Source organism: Musa acuminata, chromosome BXJ2-3, assembly GCF_036884655.1.
Source record: "Musa acuminata AAA Group cultivar baxijiao chromosome BXJ2-3, Cavendish_Baxijiao_AAA, whole genome shotgun sequence".
Lineage (NCBI taxonomy): Eukaryota > Viridiplantae > Streptophyta > Magnoliopsida > Zingiberales > Musaceae > Musa > Musa acuminata.
Genome location: NC_088340.1, coordinates 33,706,617 through 33,726,749, shown reverse-complemented (window position 1 = coordinate 33,726,749; position 20,133 = coordinate 33,706,617). Strand labels below are relative to the sequence as shown.

The following is a 20,133-nucleotide window of genomic DNA, read 5'->3' as shown; positions in this document are numbered from 1 at the left end:
CAGTGAGGACGGGCATTATTGAAGCGGTGGCAGTACAGGCATCCACTTTCCAGGTCACCTTGTCTTTGGATCGGCTTCCATCATTGGAGTACTACAAACCCACTTGTTTTCATGGAGAAGAGACATGCATGGAGATTATACTTCCACTGTAGTTCTGAAGGGTGGGTGAAAACTATGGGAATATAGGCTGTAGACACCGCAGAGACAGGTGTGACGGACCCACGCGGTCGCACTGCGGGCATCAACCACTGCACCTCGCCATGTCTCGTTCTCGTGCTAAGCGACGCCCGTCTCGTCTGCGATGGACATCAATGGAGCACATGACGAGCTTCTGCAAGCAGCAACTGCGTTCGACCAGTTTTCTCGAGATCGACCTCCCAAGACTTTTGAGTCTTTGACAGAAAGCATGGAGTAACCTTTGGGTGGTTGGGGTAAGTGAGAGACTGGAGTTGTGGTAGTGTGGCAATAACATGCAGACCTGTGGAAACAGTCTGGCTTTTTGTGGACAGTCCTTTCCTCTTCCTTTTTGCCACCTACTGCATGGATCCAACAGGAAGAAGGCCCTAGCAAACGCCAGTGGAGGTAGAAGAAGAGAGGCCGAGAGCTAAAGAGAGCCATGGTTTGTTTCTCCTTCGTGAAACGCTGGATCTGGTTGTTAATGGAGTCTCTGAGTTCAGCTCCCAAAATATCACCGAAGAACTGATCGGTAAGCAATTGTTTTGTGTGGATTAGATCAGTGTAGAAGAACATCTTGAAGCGTAAGTTGAGTTTATGTCTGATGCTAATTGGATCAATGAACTTTGACCGGGTTATTCTCTGTTTAGATTTTGCTTTTTGTTTAAGTGAGGAAAGTATTGGCGATTTTTCTCACGATTTACGTTTGATGCATAGGGATGGATCTCATTAATCTGTTCCTCTTTCTATTCGGCGGAGAGCAATAGCTTTCCATGGATCAGCTCTATGATGATGAGCCCTGTTCTTGGTATAAGATCATGGGTGGCTGAAAAGAAATCAATGATTGCAGAAAGAATCAAATGAATTATTACAATCATGTCATTATCCTTATTCCCTATCTTACAGAACTATTGCCGAATTTTCTGATACTGCAACAAGCTTCCATGTTCTTTTTTGCATAGGATCTCAATTCACATCTATTCTGTCTTTTGATGGCAGCCATATTGAATCCTATCCGATTAACTATTTGTGCCAAAGTTTCATCTTCATCTGCTCAGCCACTGATCTCAAGTAGTGACCAGAGTGAAGCTGCTGTTCATCAACACAGCATCTAAGAACATCTTTCTTCTTAGAGAATTAAGATCGACACAAGCAGCAGCATATCGATCTTAATGGTTGTCGATGGTCGAGAACATATACCTGCAAATTTAGGCTGATCTTTGGTTTTGTCATACTTAGATCATAGAAAATAACTAAAATCGACTGTAAAATTCAGGATTTTGTGACAATTATCTTATGGCAAGGAGGAAAAGTTGGTTTGATCGAGTGAAGAGATTCTTTGTCTCCGATTCTAATGCAAAGACAGAAAAGGTCAGAGCTCTGCATCGAAAGCTTTACGTATATATATTAGATGAGATATTAGATCGTCACCTTATGTTTACCCCATTGCAGAAGGAGAGGAGAAGGAGATGGCTGGTCTTAAGGCTCAAGTCCAAATGCTCGCCGGCCCTTCCAGTTCCATCAACGATGAACGCGAGATCACTCAAGGAAGCAGAAGAAGAGCAGAGCAAGCACGCAATGGCGGTTGCAGTCGCGACTGCAGCAGCTGCTGAGGCCGCCGTTGCTGCTGCTCAGGCTGCTGCTCAGGTGGTTCGCCTTACCGGAAATCCACCTTACCATCAGAGACTTGAAACTGCAGCTATTAAGATTCAAGCTACCTTCCGTGGACATCTCGTAAGTTCACACACAGCTTCACTTCGCTTGATCCTACTAGCATTCTACACGAAAATTGTGGTGGATACCGAAGGATTTTCGACTGTCATATTGATCTTTTCTCTTTTTGGTTTTCATAGATTTATCTTCCAATCTGAAAAATGCATGCTTTATGATGAAAACAAATCATCGAGATTTACAAAGTATATGATTTCTTGCAGGCAAGAAAAGCTTTGCGAGCATTGAAGGGCTTGGTTAGGCTGCAGGCTCTTGTTCGTGGCCAAGCGGTGAGGCGTCAGACCAGTCTTACTCTCCAGGGTTTGCAGTCACTGATGAGGATTCAGTCAAAGGCCTGTGCTAGCAGATCGAGAGCTTCGGAAGAACAAGCTTGTGAACTTAAAGAAATCGTTCATGCCAGGCCCAAGGAATCAGATGACCTGAAGTTGACAGTAAGTTCCTAATTTGCTCGCCCGGTGAATTTTTCCGGCAATAGAGGTAGTAATTCCTGTAACTTTCCGTCTTGCAAAGCTTCATAAGAACAGTGAGAGAAGATGGGACAGCAGCATATTGTCCAAGGAAGAGATCAATGCCATACTCAGAAGCAGAAGAGAGGCTGCAGTAAAGCGATTGAGAGCTTTGGAATATGCCTCTTCATATCAGGTCCGTCTTTTCTCCTGATCAGTTCAGTGGTCATCCATCCATGTCTGACTTCTCCTGGTCCATTAGGAGAGAAGGAATGCCCAGAGACCATCGACACCAACAGGCAAAGAAGTGCAGGCTGATGACCTGAACCACAGGTGGAGGTGGCTCGAAGAGTGGGTTGGGGCACAACCACTGGACAAAGATGTCGTGGAGATCAATCCCCTGCCAGTCCCAGAGAAAGGTTCTCGTGATCAGCCAAGCCCTATACCGGACTCACTCGTTTTGGACAAGGAGAAAGCAGAGGAAGCTCAACTGAGAGACTTGGCCAGAAGGTCATTCATCAGGTCAAGAACAACCTCTGTCAGAGACGATGACTCCTTCTCAAGCTCTCCTTCCTTCCCCAGCTACATGGCATCCACAGCATCCACCAAGGCACGGTTCAGGTCGATGAGCACGCCGAAACAGCGGGCGGGCGCCGGCGACGTCTGCTTCGATCAGTTCACCCCCTACTCAAACAGGATACTGTCACCATTCCATTCTGTCGTCAGCGACATAAGCCTCAGCAGCAAGTCCAGCAAACCTCCATTGGCTCATCAGAGATCGCCGCGCCTGAAAGGTCAAGCGGCTCCGGTGAGGTCTCACAGGCCTTCCATCGATCTCAGCTTCGATTCCCAGTGCCCACTTGCGAACTGGGATCAGCACGGCGCCTTCAGGTGATCTGCCTACAGGGGTGTAGATAAAGCAGCTCGAAAGCAGTGATTTTGGGTTAGAGTTCTTGCGGGAAACTTGTTTGAAGTCTTCTTTTGTCGGTGTTGGTTTTGGGTTTGCAGCTCCTACATTTTGGCAGCTACCGCATGCATATACATGATATATATATGATCTTTCCTGATATGTCTCTCTACGCTTAAACCTTTTCTCTTCTTTTTTTGGTGGTGGAAAACAAATCTATGTTTCACCAATTAATAAAATGGTTTTGTTTTGTGCAAGAACTCCAGAACTCTATTGCTGCAACCCTCTTGCTTGACTCCCTATGCTTGCACGCTGTTCATGGTTCTGTAGCATCGAAAGGCCTCTCAAGTAACACTAATTGGATGAGTAAGAGACTCCTAAAGCATATTGGAGATGATAAAGATTACTCAACCGTAGACTCACCATTAATGAGTCATAAAGAAGAGTGTGATGACAGCATCTTCACTGTAACTCTTTATTCGAAGCAATATAATGCCATTTCAACTTCCAACTCCGAAGAGTGAGGTCGAAGTTTCCACAGGTAGTCTTCATGGCGTACAGAGTGGAGCTATAACTTAGCCTTGGCCTCTCCGTCTGATATCCACTAATCACCACCGCCTGCTCCGCCTTCGGACCGGCATCCGGGAACGCCAAGCACGCTGTGTTTTGGCTGACCTGTTTCATGGAGTTAGCACCAAATATGGTCCGGTTCTTGCCGTCCGGGAAGGATCAGATGCAGAGTTTGAATGGCTTCACCGTGGGCGTCCGCGGGATCTATCTCCTTGGTGGCACCGGCAATGGCCTTGAGAAATGGCCGGCAGATGTGACGACTCTTCAGGGTAACGTAACCGTGTGAGAGACTGCTGCTGATCTTGATGCCGCCATGGCCTAGCGAGTCGAGCTCGAGCATTCGGGCCGCGAACCGCACCGCCTGCCCGTTCACCGGCACGCCTTCGTGGTCGACCAAGCATGCAGGATCCGATGGATGCTTCAGCGGTGGAGTCGGCGGCATGGGGTGGAAAGGTTCGCTCCCGAAGAAGACCATTCCAGGCAAGCTGACCTCGGACGTCAGCAGACAGATCGCGAACTGGGGCTGAAGAGTGAGATCCGACCGAGAAAGGCCAGCGACGCCGGTGGGCAGTGGAGCATGTGGCGTTCCTGCAAGTGATGGCCACTGGAGCATGCAGAGTATGAAATTTATATTGCTTGCATAATTTTTTTTCTATATTACCAAATGATATAATTCTTTACTTATATATTAATAAATCATTAAAATTATTATTATTATTATTATTATTATTATTATGTAAAAATAAGTGATAAAGATAGAATATATAATATTATAATAAACTATCAAGGTATTTATAGTCTAAGCAGATTGACACCTTCAAATATATTGGATAAGACTTCAAACCGAAAAGAAAATTCTATCAATTTGACTCTATGAGTCTTATCCTTGAAATACAGATAATCTCATAATTAATATTTCTATCTATATTTTGATATTTCTAAGTGTTTGAAGGGTTATAATTAAAGAAGACAAAAAGTAATTAAGTTGATGCCTCAAATTACTTAAATGCACTGTGTTTAGTATAAAGGTTTGATTGGTGAATTATTTTTAATTATATATATAAACACCATTTAGTTGGATATTGAACATGAGAAAAAACTTAAATTAACTTTACTGTACTCTCATTAACATAAGAGTTTGAGTGATTTATACAGTCATTAATGTGTCGATAGTGGAAGAAAACTTCAAGTTAATTTATAAAGGTTTAATGAAAACTATCACCAATATTGATGGCATCAATTCAGGAGTTCTAACTTAAGTTGTAGTCTGAAGAAACTTGCATGCAATGCATGCATAATGTCCAAATCCATTGAAAATTACCGATAAAGATTTACACATGTACGTACGTACGTACGTATGTATGTATGTATGTATGTATACTTAAAAATATTTTAAGTAAAAAAAAATTATTCAAAAAATAAAAGAGAAAAATAATAAAAAATCTTTAGTTTCCTGAAAATATTATATATTATATATGTAATATATATTGAGCGATTTTCTAAGAAAATCCTGTATTTTTTGATTTTTTTGAGAATTACCCATCAATCATATATCCTTTTTAAATATCTTTTCTTATGTACCGATGTTTCGGGTGAACCGATTAAATTATAGTAATTTTATACTGTATTATCATGTTTTTAATAATATCATAAAAACACTAGTATAAAAAATATTATAACATAACATTTTTTTGATATTATTGAAAATATTATAATATAGTTTAGAAACACTCTACCAAAGTATAAAAATACTGTGTTACAATAATTTTATAGTACGTTATAGTATTTACAATAAATGTGTTTTCTTGATGTTAAAAGAGAGAGAGAGAGAGAGAATGGTAAATGGCTAATTATTAAATAAAAATATTCTAAATAATACAAAAAAAATAGATGTACTGTTTGATAATTTTGAAAAATCAGGAACACTTATTGGGGAAAACCCAAAAGAGATATTTTGCAAAAATTCACCTATATATAATAAAAAAAATAAAAGAACATGGCGATATGGGAAAAGAAGGAAACTTGAGCTACACATCAAAGTGATTTTGGAGTGTCTCACATTCCAACCTTGGTTGTGTAGCCCTACACCAATTAGTTGCCTTTCTATTTCCATCATTTATGTGTTTCAAAATAATTTAGAATCATTTTGTTCAATGTTGCGGTCCTTTCCAAATATTATTTATATATTATAAAATGAACGAGATATGACCAACACAATTCTTTAAAATATCATAAGAAACTAAAAACAAAAAAAATTTGTGATAAATAATGAAGTCATTAATGTAGTTTTTATTATCTTATTTTTTTTTAAATATTATATCAAATGACGTGTATATCAAACTAAATCAACCCTAATGTCTCAATGAAATAGGGAAATCTTAGTCATCAAAAATTTATTATTTAATATAATAAAAATAATTAATTTATTTTGGAGTTTTTATTTTATTTTGGGAGAGGCATCAATCAATATTATTTATAGATGTATTAAGGTAAATTGAACGGAACAGCTTGTATTGGTGGGGCCATTATCTCGTTTGGGGGCCCCATCGTTATTCCTCTGAGGACTGACGCAAATAATTAGAGCAGGATAATTAATTACTAATTATTCCGTTGTGACAGTTCTCTACTCCCAAACAGGGAATCATTGGTGAAAGCAGGGTGAGACAGGAACGGCACGATTAACCCGACCTTGTCCTCCACAAGACAACAAACCCTAATTCCTTCAATCATCGTTGAAATAATTGTCTCCCTTCACCTACTTCTCTCTGTCTTCCCCTCGCCTTCCTTCCTTCCTTGCGCGGATTTCTCCTACGGATCCCCAATTTCTCGTCGAAATTGGTGCTTTGAAGGAACAAATTCCAGGATTCGGTTCCGGTTCTTCCTTTTTTCTTTTTTTACTGTTGTTGTGTGTCAATCGGAGCTTTGAAGGGACGATGATGACGACGATGATGTCGGTGACGATGGTTGCTTTCGGCCCTTGTTTTGCGTGAAGATTTCTGGTTTCTTACGGATTAAGGTCCTATCGATCTGTTGTTGTCGCTCGCTAAGTTGTGGGGCGGCAGCTGCGATGACTTCTCATGCTGGATCCGGAGATCTGCTGTCGGATGCCGAGATTGGATCGGTTTCGAGAGAAGGTTAGTGGCTTGTTGGAAGATTTTGGTGGCGCCCGATGTCGTTCAAGAGCATAATTCAGGATATGAGGGATGAATTGGGGAGCATCTCGAGGAAGGGGTTGGAGGTGAAGCTGGGGTATGGGCTGAGGTCAACGTCGCGGCGGACGGTGCATGATGCCCTCGGGCCGCCGCTGGTGGATGCGCTGAGTCAGAGCTGCTGGGCGAACATGCCCCCGGAACTGCTGAGGGATGTGCTGATGAGGATCGAGGAGGCCGAGGGCTGGTGGCCGCAGCGGAAGGACGTGGTGGCCTGTGCTGGGGTGTGCCGAAGTTGGAGGGACACGATGAAGGAGATCGTGAAGACGCCTGAGGTGTCGGGCAAGCTAACCTTTCCTATCTCCTTGAAGCAGGTATAAATGAGAACTACTTATTTGGCTATCAAATCAGCTTGTTCAATTATAATTTTGTTTCGCTAATCTTTGTCTTAGTATAGTTGATGTCAAAATTTAGGTTTCTAAACGCTAAAAAAATAAGGCCCTTTTGACCTTTTTTTAGGAAGAATTTCGATTTTCTTAAAGAAAATTACTGGTTTATGTGATCAGTGATAATGCAATGTTTAATATTTGGTGCCTTTTGTTTCTCTCTTGACATTTTAGTATTACTTCTGTCATGTTGCTTACTGCAACTTGGATTCAGGAGTGGTGGGTGGAGACTTCCCAAATGATTTTCTTCTGTTTCCCATGAAGAAGTCTATCTTCTTTCTTCATTCTTTAGGAACTGGGATCTTGATAGACACTAACTTTATGATGCACATTACCTTTGCTTGTCCAGATTTGCAACTTTGCCAAATGGATTTACATACTGTTTTAATTTTTATGTGATCCAGCAAATATTTGTAATATCATGCTGGTGACATTACCTTGGTAAACATCTGTATCCATCTGACTTCTCTTATATTTCATCACATTGTCCACAAAATTTATTATCTACAATATGCAGCCGGGCCCAAGGGATTTTCCTCTCCAATGTTTCATAAGGCGGAACCGAAGCACACAAACTTACCATCTTTACCTTGGTCTTAATGAAGGTAAGATTTTCTCATCTTATATCCTAGTATCCTTTTTTGAAATTTTGATATTTGGAGATTTTGCGGGAGCTGCCTTTTTTTTGTTAAATATTCTGCAAATTTCTATTCAGCAACTTTTGCTACATGCAATTTTTTAATTTTACCAAGATATTCCCGTCAGATTAACTTCTATTAACTGTCAATGGATTCTAATTGTATCATCAATTAAGTAGGTTTTTATAATTATGAAATTAGTCTTATTTCATCAACAGCAAAAATTGACCATAAAAATTGATCTATTTATGATTTTTCAATGGACCAAGTTTAGAAACATATGAATATTTAGATATGCCTGCTTTCTCTTACTCACTGATGTACTGGCATTGTTGTGAAGAAGAAATCAAATTTACAATGTTTTGTTTGTTGTAAAATTCCTGAAATAAGCAACCTTTTTTTGTTCTTGTTTAAGTTATGTTCAGATTCTCCTTTGTCTGCATTTATTTTTTTATTCAGTTATCACTTATAAACTCAACATTTGACAATATTGACAGATGATGGAAAATTCCTGCTTGCTGCACGAAAATGTCGGCGTCCTACATGCACCGACTATCTCATCTCCCTTGGTACAGATGATATGTCAAGGACTAGTGCTACATATATCGGGAAACTGAGGTGATGGTCAAATAGTGTATTCCATTGGTTCATGTGAAGATTAAAGTGCTAGATTTGTGGAAGTGCAAATAATTGCATAGAAATACTAGGGTGATGGTTATGAAAATCATGGAACCATGATTGTACTTTGGGTTGCTTCATCATGTGTCACATTGGTCTAACTTATATTCTCTTCCTGAATGGTTAATCTAAATTAACAATTGTTAGTATAACTTGGACAGAACCAGATTGGTTTAGTTTGTTCATCTGCATTAAATGCTTAAAGTTGCATTCCTGAACCCAAAGCATTATTTTGAATTGATTTCCCAATTCCTCGTCCACTGAAATTTGACATTTGCAAAACCTCACAGTTTTCATTTGTTAGAGCATTGATGTTTTTACAGATGCTTTCCATTTTAGAAACTGTGCTGATAAGGTTTCCGTACGGGCTCTACATTTATGAATATGCTAGATACAATTGATGAATTCCATACCTTGTCATGAGCTGCAGCTTATATATATCTTTCACTTCATTACATTTGCATGTACTTATATGAACTTCATTCCATGAAATTATCTACTATTGGCCGTTGCTTCATTTTAATTTGTATAAGTCAGTTTCTTGTATTCTCATCATAGTTCCTGTTTCATGCAGATCTAATTTTCTGGGAACCAAATTCACCATCTATGATGCTCAGCCACCTCATGCTGGAGCTATGATATCGAGAAGTCATTCCACTCGCGGAGGTGGTTCTGAACAAATCTCTCCCAAGGTTCTTGCTGGAAACTACCCTGTTGCGCACATTGCTTATGAGTTGAATGTGTCGGGTTCGAGGTAAGTATTGTCAACTTATATAAATTGTTTGTTGACCTTTGCATTGTTAAAACAAGGTGATAGCATATTGACAACCATTTAGAAACTAATCTTTTGTATCTTAGTGCAGTAATTTCTTTAATTCTTGTGTTGTTATTTTTTTTTATTGTTTGTCTCATAAATCCTACCCCAGTGATAATTATACTCTGTGCAAATGTTTATAAACGGCTATATTGCACTTCTGATCATCCAAACCTCTCTTTCGTCCTTGTTGATCTGACCATAAGTGTTCAATGTAGGAGTGTTGAAAGATAAGTTTAGTATCCATAAAGGTTGGAAACAAGATTTTAAAAATGGACCGCACCAGTTGGTATGGATTAGTTTTTAGTTTTTTACTGTCCCACAAATGACTCGTACATGGGTGATTTCATGCAATACATTCTGAAACTGAGTTTACATCCTGGTATCCTTACCGCACGAGGCTGACCTAGCAGTAAGCTGATTGCTAACAAGCTCTTTTATTGGTGCCGTTTGCATTCCTTTTCTTTTTCTATCTCATCTTCTTCGGCTACTTTTTTCTCTTGTCCTGCTGCTACTATACTGGTACCTACTCTTAGTACACTGTATAATACTGGTACTATACCAGTCCGGTTGCCAACCAGTACCATTACCGAATTGAAATTTTAATATTTGGTTGGAAATATGACTTTTTGTTTCAGTTTTGGACCCCAATTTTGAGTTACCTTTGGAATGTTTAAGACTGGATTTTGGAAGTTTGGGCTTACGCTATAGATTAATGGAATCAAGAATACTTATAGAATACATTTTGGTGCATAGATTCTTTGGTCTTTCCTGTTACTGCAAATTGCACCAAAAGTAAAATTAAAAGTGGCTTATAGTTTTGGTAGAAGATAACATAAATGCCTCCAATAAGCTTGATCTTGTATGTTCATGCTTACCTTCATGCAGAAATTAATTTTAGTTTGTGAACTAATTATTAAAGTTAATGGATATTGTGATACAAACATTAGACTTCAAATTTAAGTTTGCATGGACAATTTCTTTGGCAACGGTTACATTCAGTTTTTTGTAGTTCTTAAAAGTCTATTCATGGTACTGTAACAATTGGGACTTTGACACATCACGAAAATCCAAGTCAATGTATTTTCCTGCTTTAAAATGAAAATTATCATACATATCTAATTTCAAATATTCTGGAGATCCAAGATCAAATTTATGCTTAATTTCTCACTATAAACAAATTTAACTAAACACACATCAAAATAGATATTATGATAAAAAAAAAATTGTACAGGAGATTCAATGTTACTTACATGTGAAAGCAATGTCCTTTTAGGATTGCAAGTTTAGAATAGTTTGTCGATAACAGGTTAAAATGTATCATGCTAGAAAACATTGGCATGCATCACACATATGCCTTGGCCAATTCTCATTCTAATAGGGTTGTTTTGGTTGTTCTATCAATTAATAAGAGAAAGTGACGTGGACTTTCTCTTATAGGGTTCAAGGTTTTGGTCACAAAGGCTTTAACATACCAAGACATTTAGACAAATCATTAAGAATGTCCTCAGGAGGGTCCACCTCCATCACACAAGTTGGAATCTGAAGTGGGAAGCTTGAAAGCAAAAGTTTGGAGAGAGTATTCAGAATAGAATCAGAGACTTATCCCCTATTTACATGCATTGGAGATGCCTTTTTTATATTGTTGCAAACAGTCAGGCCATATTCGGAGTGGGGGGCCATGGTCGTAGTAAGCATTGCAGGGACAGTCACTGGTCTGACTATGATAGTGGTGGCAGTTATGGGTTGCATGTCAAAGTAGTGAAATAGAATATGCCTAAACCAGTCTATTTGTTGAAGTGGTGGTGCGGCCAGTTATTGTCATTGGCATGTTATTTGCTATGGCACAATCTGTCAAGGTCTAAGTTGGCCAGCACATCGGTGTGCCCGCTGATGTGAAGCATAATCGTTATGTGCCAAAATGGTCCTAGTATTGTACCCATGCAATGAAATGAATGAAATTATTAGTATACTAGTATCAACTGAAGATTATCCATGTATCCATCCTTACGTTTCTAGAATGAAATTATTAGGAAGTTTTGACCGCAAATAATCTGTGTTTCTACCTACACGCTTGAGGTATATTTTTGATAAAACTGTTGGAGCTGCTAAGATTGGCATGGCATGTGGTGTTCATGCAGCCACATTTGTCAGCACCTTGTTCTTTTGATTCTGAAGCTATATGACGTTTCATGCTACTAGGCTCTTTAACTTTCTAAAAATCCTCAGGTCACTATATTCGTTTATCTTCTTAAACTCGCCTTATTTTCTCCTTCATCCTCCTTGTAATAGTTGGATTGACTAGATCTTGTACATGGGCTTTTATCTAATTTTTACTCTAGTTCTATCTCCAACTTACTGCAATTTTGTTGTAATATATATACTCTTTGTAAAAGATCGAATATTTATTTGATTTATAATTATTAATTAAATACCAGAGGTCCTCGAAGAATGCACTGTGTCATGGATTCAATACCTGCTTCTGCAATTAAACCAGGAGGGGTGGCTCCAACTCAGATAGAGTTCCTGCATGCCAGCCTTGATTCTTTTGCGTCTGTACCATTCTTCAGATCTAAGTCATCACGGATAGAATGTTTGTCGGGATCATTTTCTGGCTTGAATGAGGAAAAGATGGTTTTGAAGAACAAAAATCCAAGGTGGCATGCACAGCTTCAGTGCTGGTGCCTGAATTTCAGGGGACGGGTAACTGTTGCATCAGTTAAGAACTTTCAGCTGGTAGCTTCTGACGAGATTGGATCAGTCAGCCAAGAGCAAGAGAAGGTAATTCTCCAGTTTGGCAAGGTGGGGAAGGATTTGTTCACCATGGACTATAGCTATCCAATATCAGCATTTCAGGCATTTGCTATCTGCCTCAGTAGCTTTGACACCAAAATAGCTTGTGAATAAAACCAGGTGTGACCATGTTTCCTGCTGACTTATTTTGACTTTGTTGCAATGAGTAAATGTTGTTATGCTTGTTATTTAAGTCTTAGCCTGAATAACTTGAGCCTTTGGTAATCAAGAAGAATATCAAGATGTCATTTGTGTTAGGGCATTCGTATGTTTGGTTTGTGGATCATCCTAGTCATTTGCTTAGCTAGTTATCTTGAAGTGCTTCCTCTTGCTTGATGGCATCTCCATGATTTTTTGGATACATTGAAAATGAAAACTAGGGCTGTATTCTGAAATAGCTGATTAATTTATCATACCTTTATTTATTAGTTGAAAGCCCAGTGGCCAAAATCATGATGCGGATGAACAACAACTACCTTTCCTTCACATCCATGATCTGTCTCTTACCTGTTGAAAGTGTAGATTAATTGTCCTTTCATGTAGCTTTTTATCTGTTGACATAACATTGAACAGCTAAATGCACATATATTAGTTGAAGTACCTTGACGTCTAAGGTACAACCTAAGTTGATTGTGATTGAGAGTCACAATTAATTGTTTCTGTTCCCTCACCAGACTTGATACTCATTGGTTGTACAAATGGTGCATTACACTAACAAGAGAACAAGTTAGCAAAATTTTGCTGAAGAAGGTTGGAGTGTCATATAGCATTGGTTTCATAATAACTTGCTTTTCTACCAAAAGAGAAAAAAATAAAAAGGTGAAATTGTTCATATTATGATATGTTAGTTTTAGATGTGTTTTATCTGGAAAAGAAACCTCAATTGTTTTAGGTGATGACCATCTGAGCAAAGCTTTGGAGAAAAAGCAGGGCATTGGTGTAATTTTAATAGTGCATAGTAGAAATAGCAGTTTGATTGGTATCAATCTCTTGAATAGCAATCTGATGCCAGTGCAAGTAACTGTTCCAATAGCATGCTCAGATCTTGCTTGTGCCCCAACTGATTTGTAGGTCATCTGCTGGTTGTGTTGGAATTAATGGTGTATATTTGTTGAAATGTGGTGAATGCTGCTATAAGAATTCTCTGGTTTCATTGGCTTGTACTTAGTAGTGTAATCTGTCATTTTAGGTTGGCTTAAATTCTAAACTGAGTGTAATCTTTTGGCTCTTCCTTTTGTTGCAGAGACCTGCATTAATCCATTTGTTCCGTTGGTACTTCTTCACTAGAATTCAGCAATGAAGTATCTATCATTTGCGGCCATGATTACCAGTTTAAGTTGATTAACCCAAGCTCTGCTATGGCAGGTAAACCTCCAAAAGCCTTCCCGGTCGTGTAGCACTTGCCTCTTGTGGTTAAAAACTTGAAAGTCTTTAGAAGCTCCTACAGCAATTCAGATACCAGCTAACTTTTTTATAAGGTGGTATGATACTGTTGTTTTTCCTCCTATGAGGGTACCATTTTTCCACCTTGGTTGAAAGTAATGTAATTCTCCAAAATCTATGCTATCACTAACTCCGTTGCTCAAGACCAGTATCCATGTGAACATGTACCAATTGCTTCAAGTTGAACAAGTTGCACATCAACAGTGGGAGAAAGAGAGGCATGCAATGTGGGACACTGGTTTTCTGGAGGTTCTCTTTCTTCATTTCTAAGATCTCTATTTTCCAACCTGCAACAAAGTAAGTTCTATCAAGATCAAATTTGGAAAGAGGGGAAAAAAAAAATCAACTGAGCTCTAGCATGAAGATGCACAGGGGCATCGTATGGTCTCCTCAAGTTGAGGCCTTAAAACCAATTGACCAGATCTCCTTCCAAGTCTCTTCCACTAATAGATGAAGTATTTGTTTAGCTTGTTGAATACTTACCAAACAGTGATATAGCTTGCCCTGACAGGTGCATATATGCTACTTCACTGGGAAGATGAAGTGGCAACAAACTTAAGCTTTTTAGACCTTATTTGCTGCCGCTTATAATAATGTAGAAATCACCTAGCATTGCTTCATTATAAGTATGACATAGAATTAGATGATCTCCATCAGATGTGCTATTTGATTCACCCATGAATGGACGCAAGTCATCCAACATGCGGTACACGGTGTACCATCTTCCCAACTTTAGATTGTACTCTTCTTCTTTTCTTCATGAACTGAATCAAAGTTCAAAGTATCAAATTAGATGATGTGACAATAGCTAATGTAAATTATTGAGGAAGAGATAAAATCATTAAACATGACTTGCGGGCAACCATACGAAGACATAATACAAGTGTAATCGTACACTATATAATTGTTTAAATCAAAGTATAATTATAAAACATAAGTAATACGCTATGCAATTTGTTCTATCAAATTTGTAGGTTAAAATTTTTTGTAATATTTAATTAAGATTAATCCATTTTTCTTGTATATTTCTTGGCATGGAAGAGGCACTGCAACTACATTGGCGCAGAGCCACGTGCTATAGTGCGAATCTTGAAGCCCAGCCCGGCATAGAGGCTTATCCCGGCCAAGTCTTTTAAGGCTTCGGCCTGCCAGGGAAGAAACCCTAATTCCGATCTAAAAGCGATCCCCTGCGCCGTCCCTCGATTCCATCTCCTTCCTCTCTCTTCGCAAAGATATATAGAGAACCAGATCGTTGGCTCAAATATTCGCTGGTGTTTGTTGGGGATGAGTTCTCGTCTCCATCTTTAACTTCTTTGATTCTTTCTGACTTGCACTTATGGATTTATTTGTTGGCTGAAGGTCTTTTATCTGAGTGATGGGATTGTTCTTGTTTATCTTTCAGTATGATCATCGGATTTGTGTGCAAACCATGTTCGAAATAACGTTTTTCTTGGGGTTTATGCTTTTGCGTTTCGAATGATGTTGTCGTTGGTCTTCTTGGTACAATCCGTGGATATCTGTGGGGAATTGATATGTTTGGTGTCCGAAAATGTGGTTCTTTGCTCAGCGGTTGTGCCTCTGCCTAGTAAATATGTGTTTTACTTGAAATGAAATTGAAGGGACTTTTCTTGGGTTTGGGTTTTCTGTTTGGAATGCGTTGCTGATGATGATAGCTTTAGGCATGAGCCCCAGCAACATCTGCGCTCCAGGATCGTTGATGCCTGGGTTGTTGTTTGCAAGGATGAATGTGCCAAAATGCTAATCTGAGGTGTTATTGTTCAGATGTATAGGATTCAGAAATTTCTCCATTTTTTAATCTATCTTTTCAATTATATAGCCAGGGTAAGTGTTGCTGATGATGGTAGATATAGGCATGAGCCTCAACAACATCTGCGCTCCAGGATTATTATTTGCCTGGGTTGTGTCAAGGATTAAGCAAATTCATTGTTTTTACACTTGTTTTGAACTCTGTGGCGAGGAATAGAATGTAGAAGATGTCACTGAATCCTCCGAACAATAAATGCTAAAATACAATATGTATCTAATGGATCATCATCTTGTTGTGTAACAGTGAAAATTAGTCATGTCTGTTTCAGCAACATTTTGTGAAAAAAATTGAGTCATACTTTATTTAACAAAATATGCCTAACTAGTTTGGTTTCAGACACTTTCAGATAATGCTAAGATATAGTCTTACAAGGTTTACACATTAACCAGAAAGAATTCTGTAGATACTCATGGTGTTGAAAGCTAGACGAACTGATTTAAAGCCATTATAGCATTTGAACAATACCGAGTTATAGATTAGATTTTGAATGGCTTACTCAGTAATAGATCTTTTTTTGTTTTTAATAAATATCTTCTCACCATATCTTTTTATGTGAAATCATAAATATGTAGGAGCTCATGATGAGCATGATGCTTATTTTGCCTGGGAGAGTATTTATCATTTTTCCAAGTTTTTTTCTATCATTTTTTGCAATATGCCTTGGATGTATTCTGCAGCTGCAAGATAGCTGTAAGAATTTATGCATTGAATTCAGTAAAAAGAAGTGTTGTGGATAGCTGAAGTAAACTCATAGCTGAACTGTCAAAGAGCATATGCTGTAGTACGACAATTTTTCTGGGAATTTTGAGCTAATGACTTTTAAATTTTGGCATATGTGACCTAATTATAATTGTATAGAAAAAGATAAAATAGTATTCAATTTTAGCATATGTGAACTAGTCAAATCTTTGTCAGCTGATATAATATTAAGATTTCATTTTTATAAAGTTCCTTGGCAAAGAAGATACAATTCTTCGTATACTTGAAGTATCCTGACTTCTCCTTTTGGTTCCTGCCTTTTTCGGTTAGGTTGGATATGTGGTTAGCTGGGACTAGAACTTCATTGTTAGGTGGATACAGGAAGTATGCTTAATCTAATAATGTATCATATTTTGTGTATTTTGAAATTTTGGTTTATTCTTTATTTTAACATGTAAAGCATATTAGAAAAGTTTATATTTCATTTTCTTGCAGTTGATTATAAAAATAGTGCATTGTTAGGTGGATATAGGAAGTATGCTTAATCTAATAATGTATCATATTTTGTGTAATTTGAAATTTTGGTTTATTCTTTATTTTAACATGTAAAGCATATTAGAAAAGTTTATATTTCATTTTATTGTTCCTCTTGCAGTTGATTTTTAAAAGTGTATTATAACCTAATATGCGTACTAAGGCATGCTATTTTTTGCTCATTGTGAGCTATGTGGAAGAGTGGTTGAAGACCAGCAGTTTACAAGTGACTGGTAGGTTTTATTTGCAAATGTTAGGTGAGGTCTACTCCCTGCTCGATGGCTTTATAAACCCAGTCCATCTTGAAATAAAGCCATGAGTTTGTCATTGTCCCGTAGGTTTGCATTCTTACCATATGGTCGTAGTTTGTAAGAAGGATTGATCACATGGGACCTGGTGGACCTCCTGGCCCAGGCCCAGGCCCAGGCCCAGGTTGGGGTCCTGGACCTGGGGGCCCTGGGCCTTGCGGCCCTTGCTGCGATTTACTCTCTTCATGGTTAGTTATTTTTTATTATCTTGCTGTTTAACATTTTATTCTCCATACAACATTTTCTTAGATCTTGTTCCGTATCATGTTTCATGTTGACTTCACTCCGACATTGTGCAGCATTGGTTTATTTAAGCAGTATCTCAGTAGAACAAAGCTGTTCTATTTGCTAACTTGCATCTTTTGTTTGTCTTTTTTCTAGTTTGTATCCTTGCCAAAAAAAAAAAAAACTCCAGTCCTTTCTTGCAATTATAACTTTTGGATTATCAGTGACCTGATTGCTTAATGCTTTAGGTCAGCAACATTTTTTGGTATGGTTTAGTTGTCTTTCTAGAAATGTGTCACACTGTTTCTTTTATGTAGATGAAACTACTGCTTTTGCCAGATTTCCTGTTTAAGGACTTGAAAGAGTGTTCGTTTCTTGACTTGCAGTTTTTACTTCCTCTGCTGCTGCTGGTTGCTTCGAGACTGCTGTGGCCCGCTATTTGGCCGACATCCCGGACCACCTGGACCGCCCTTTTAATATGTAGTTGGACTAAATGGAGTCCTAGTAATAATGGGGGGTATCAGTAAACGGCTCCTCGGAATCAGTCCGTGTTTTTGTGTACTAAAATGATCCTTTCACGCCAGTATATTATTGCTTCTGTAGCTTGGTAATGGAGGTTGATGAGTTCTTGTCGAGGAATTGGCAATGGACGATGCAGTTATCTTCGTTGAATCAATGGATATTGTTGGCTTTGTGTAATAATATGCTCTGTGCTTTGACTTCAGAAGCTGTTTGCATCGTGCGATAACATTACAGGTTACAGATTACAGCTTAGCATTCACAGATCAGTCTTTTTTTTACTATTGATTTTTTTAAAAAATAAAACATTATTATATTACTTACTGTTTTAATATTATCGATTTTATTTTTTCGTTCGCATAGTCAGTAAGTTGAAGAATAAGATGAATTATAATAATATATTTTATTTTTTCGTCCGTCGAGCCAACCGCTGCGACTCCGATAAACCACATTCTAACTCGTTTCGCCAATCTCCTCTCCCTGCTGCCAACAGACTGTCAACCGTCATCCATGGCGGCTCACCTCATCCTTCCTCCCACCCCTCTCTTAGCCCTCGTTCCCCTGCTGCCCCTCCTCTCCGTTCGACGCCGGTGTCGGCTAATTATATATTATCTCATATAATTAGAGTTTTTTAACATTTCAATCATTAGAGTTAAAAAATTTATATTTGAATCTCTTTTAACGATAAAAAAAATATAACATGTAATAACACTTACAAAAATGATATGAAAATGATGACAAACAAGTAATTTTAATATTCTAGTTATGTTTTAAGTGGTGATAAATGATGATACCATAAGGGGTCACGAGTAGTTGTGGTCGGTGAGAAATAAAGAGAGATGAGAAAAAGGACGACGTAGATGCCAATGCTCTACATCTACGTCGACATCACTCAACAATTGTGTCGGTGTCAACAACAATGTGGGGAAGGATGCAGCTCATCCTTTTTTCACTCCTTCCCTGATCCCTCATCTTTCTTCCTCTTTTTGTTGCTCAGCATGCGCAAAGGTGAAAGAAGGATGAGCGATACAAAATGATGTAGAGTTGTCGAGCATTGCTCATCCTTCTTCCCCTTTGTATCTACATCAGGGCCAACGTAGATGCATAGTGTTGCTCAATATCTACATTGGTGTCGACGTAAATGCAAAGCGACATCGCTCTGTATTTGCATCTGCACTATTCTGCATATGCGAGGAAGAATGTTTGACATTCGCTCTGTATTTGCATCGGCACTACTCTGCATATGCAAAGAAAAAGGGTCGTTCGGTATCTGCATCGACACCGAGACATATACAGATGCAGAGTGTTGTTGCTCAACGCCTACATTGGCCCCAACAACAATGTAGGTAAGGGCAATGCTCATCCTTCCCTCATCCTTTTTCCCCCTTTCGTCACTTGGCGTACTGTCACGGACAAACTTCGAAATAGGATGTTTGATGTAATGCTTATGTATGTCCGTGTTTTTCGGCATGTTCATGCCTTGTACAGCATGTAGAGGGACGGCCAAAGGCTTAATAGTCCCATTTTAGTTGGGTTGGTGGCCTCTTTAGGCTTGTAAATAAAGGTTGTGTCATGTGAACACGTGCGAGAGATTTTCGGTATGTAATGGACCATTTTACACTTTGTTGTGCAACTGTTCAGAGCTTGTAAAGTCTGTTTGTAATTTGCATTGTCTATAAAGTGTTTTTCGGAGATGATTGCTTGTGGATCCCGAGTGAGGCCTTTTCTCTGTCCTGTTCTCTCTTTTGTGGGACCTAAGGGACCATGGGAGGCTTCGGGGAGGCTGACCTGTTGGGAAATCATTAGGGGGCGACATCATATGCGCAGCGGAAGAACAAGAAAACAAAAATCCCCGATTCCCAAAAAGATGTTCGTCGTCGTGCGAAGATTGGTGCGCAAAATCCGTAAAACACAAAACTGCGTATAGAGATTGTGTTACCTAGGGAGATCGTATATCCCTGTTTCCTTGCAGATCCTTAGGAGAGGGTGAAGGAGGTCAAGCGTCCTCCTCTCTAGCGGTGATCCACACACCAGGGTTGCGACGACGCTCCTCAAAACTCCAGGCCTACTCTGAGGTGGAGAGGGAGAGGAGAATAGGAAAGGCAAGCAAAGACTCTAGCCTATGAGGCTGTGAATCCCTCCTATTTATAGAGATCCCGTGTCAAACCCTAATGGGTCCTTCCCTAGTGGGTATTGGATCTGCATCCAATAAGACAAGGGCTCCGTCGGAT

General features: G+C 38.9%; 3 protein-coding genes and 1 long non-coding RNA gene across 8 annotated transcripts; 3 read left to right on the top strand and 1 right to left on the bottom strand.

Moving 5' to 3' along the window:
* Positions 1–221: 221 nt before the first annotated feature.
* LOC135607797 (protein IQ-DOMAIN 12-like) lies at positions 222–3,439 on the top strand. 5 transcript variants are annotated; one of them, XM_065099886.1, is made up of 8 exons: positions 222–706; positions 892–1,052; positions 1,174–1,359; positions 1,451–1,545; positions 1,627–1,908; positions 2,109–2,336; positions 2,416–2,547; positions 2,614–3,439. In XM_065099886.1, the coding sequence occupies exons 3-8, from the start codon at positions 1,347–1,349 to the stop codon at positions 3,244–3,246; spliced, it is 1,383 nt and encodes a 460-aa protein (XP_064955958.1). In that variant the 5' UTR covers positions 222–706; positions 892–1,052; positions 1,174–1,346; the 3' UTR covers positions 3,247–3,439. The 5 variants fall into 5 exon arrangements, with proteins under 5 accessions (XP_064955958.1, XP_064955960.1, XP_064955957.1 ...); XM_065099888.1 differs by lacking the exon at positions 892–1,052; XM_065099885.1 differs by having other exon boundaries at positions 892–1,359.
* Positions 3,440–3,720: 281 nt separating this feature from the next.
* Positions 3,721–4,441, bottom strand: LOC103978618 (uncharacterized). Its single transcript, XM_065099514.1, has 2 exons — positions 4,015–4,441; positions 3,721–3,917 (listed from the first exon to the last, which is right to left on the bottom strand). The coding sequence occupies exons 1-2, from the start codon at positions 4,439–4,441 to the stop codon at positions 3,721–3,723; spliced, it is 624 nt and encodes a 207-aa protein (XP_064955586.1).
* A 2,032-nt stretch (positions 4,442–6,473) lies between these two features.
* Positions 6,474–13,932, top strand: LOC103978560 (tubby-like F-box protein 6). Its single transcript, XM_009394389.3, has 6 exons — positions 6,474–7,351; positions 7,941–8,028; positions 8,559–8,679; positions 9,314–9,493; positions 11,992–12,466; positions 13,590–13,932. Exons 1-5 carry the CDS (start codon positions 6,998–7,000, stop codon positions 12,458–12,460), a joined length of 1,212 nt encoding a protein of 403 aa, XP_009392664.2. The 5' UTR covers positions 6,474–6,997; the 3' UTR covers positions 12,461–12,466; positions 13,590–13,932.
* A 3,269-nt stretch (positions 13,933–17,201) lies between these two features.
* LOC135607796 (uncharacterized) lies at positions 17,202–18,085 on the top strand. The gene is made up of 2 exons (XR_010485265.1): positions 17,202–17,346; positions 17,770–18,085. It is a non-coding gene; the product is annotated as an uncharacterized LOC135607796 (long non-coding RNA).
* Positions 18,086–20,133: the final 2,048 nt, after the last annotated feature.

Bases quoted from the DNA above. Each gene is read 5' to 3' on its own strand.
- LOC135607797 (XM_065099888.1), top strand. The intron at 1,546-1,626 runs GTCAGAGCTCTG...ACCCCATTGCAG, and splicing joins CTAATGCAAAGACAGAAAAG to AAGGAGAGGAGAAGGAGATG. The intron at 2,548-2,613 runs GTCCGTCTTTTC...CTGGTCCATTAG, and splicing joins AATATGCCTCTTCATATCAG to GAGAGAAGGAATGCCCAGAG.
- LOC103978618 (XM_065099514.1), bottom strand. From the start codon at position 4,441: ATGCTCCAGTGGCCATCACTTGCAGGAACGCCACATGCTCCACTGCCC. The intron at 3,918-4,014 runs GTGAAGCCATTC...GCCAAAACACAG, and splicing joins AGATCCCGCGGACGCCCACG to CGTGCTTGGCGTTCCCGGAT.
- LOC103978560 (XM_009394389.3), top strand. From the start codon at position 6,998: ATGTCGTTCAAGAGCATAATTCAGGATATGAGGGATGAATTGGGGAGC. The intron at 8,680-9,313 runs GTGATGGTCAAA...TGTTTCATGCAG, and splicing joins ACATATATCGGGAAACTGAG to ATCTAATTTTCTGGGAACCA. The intron at 9,494-11,991 runs GTAAGTATTGTC...ATTAAATACCAG, and splicing joins TTGAATGTGTCGGGTTCGAG to AGGTCCTCGAAGAATGCACT.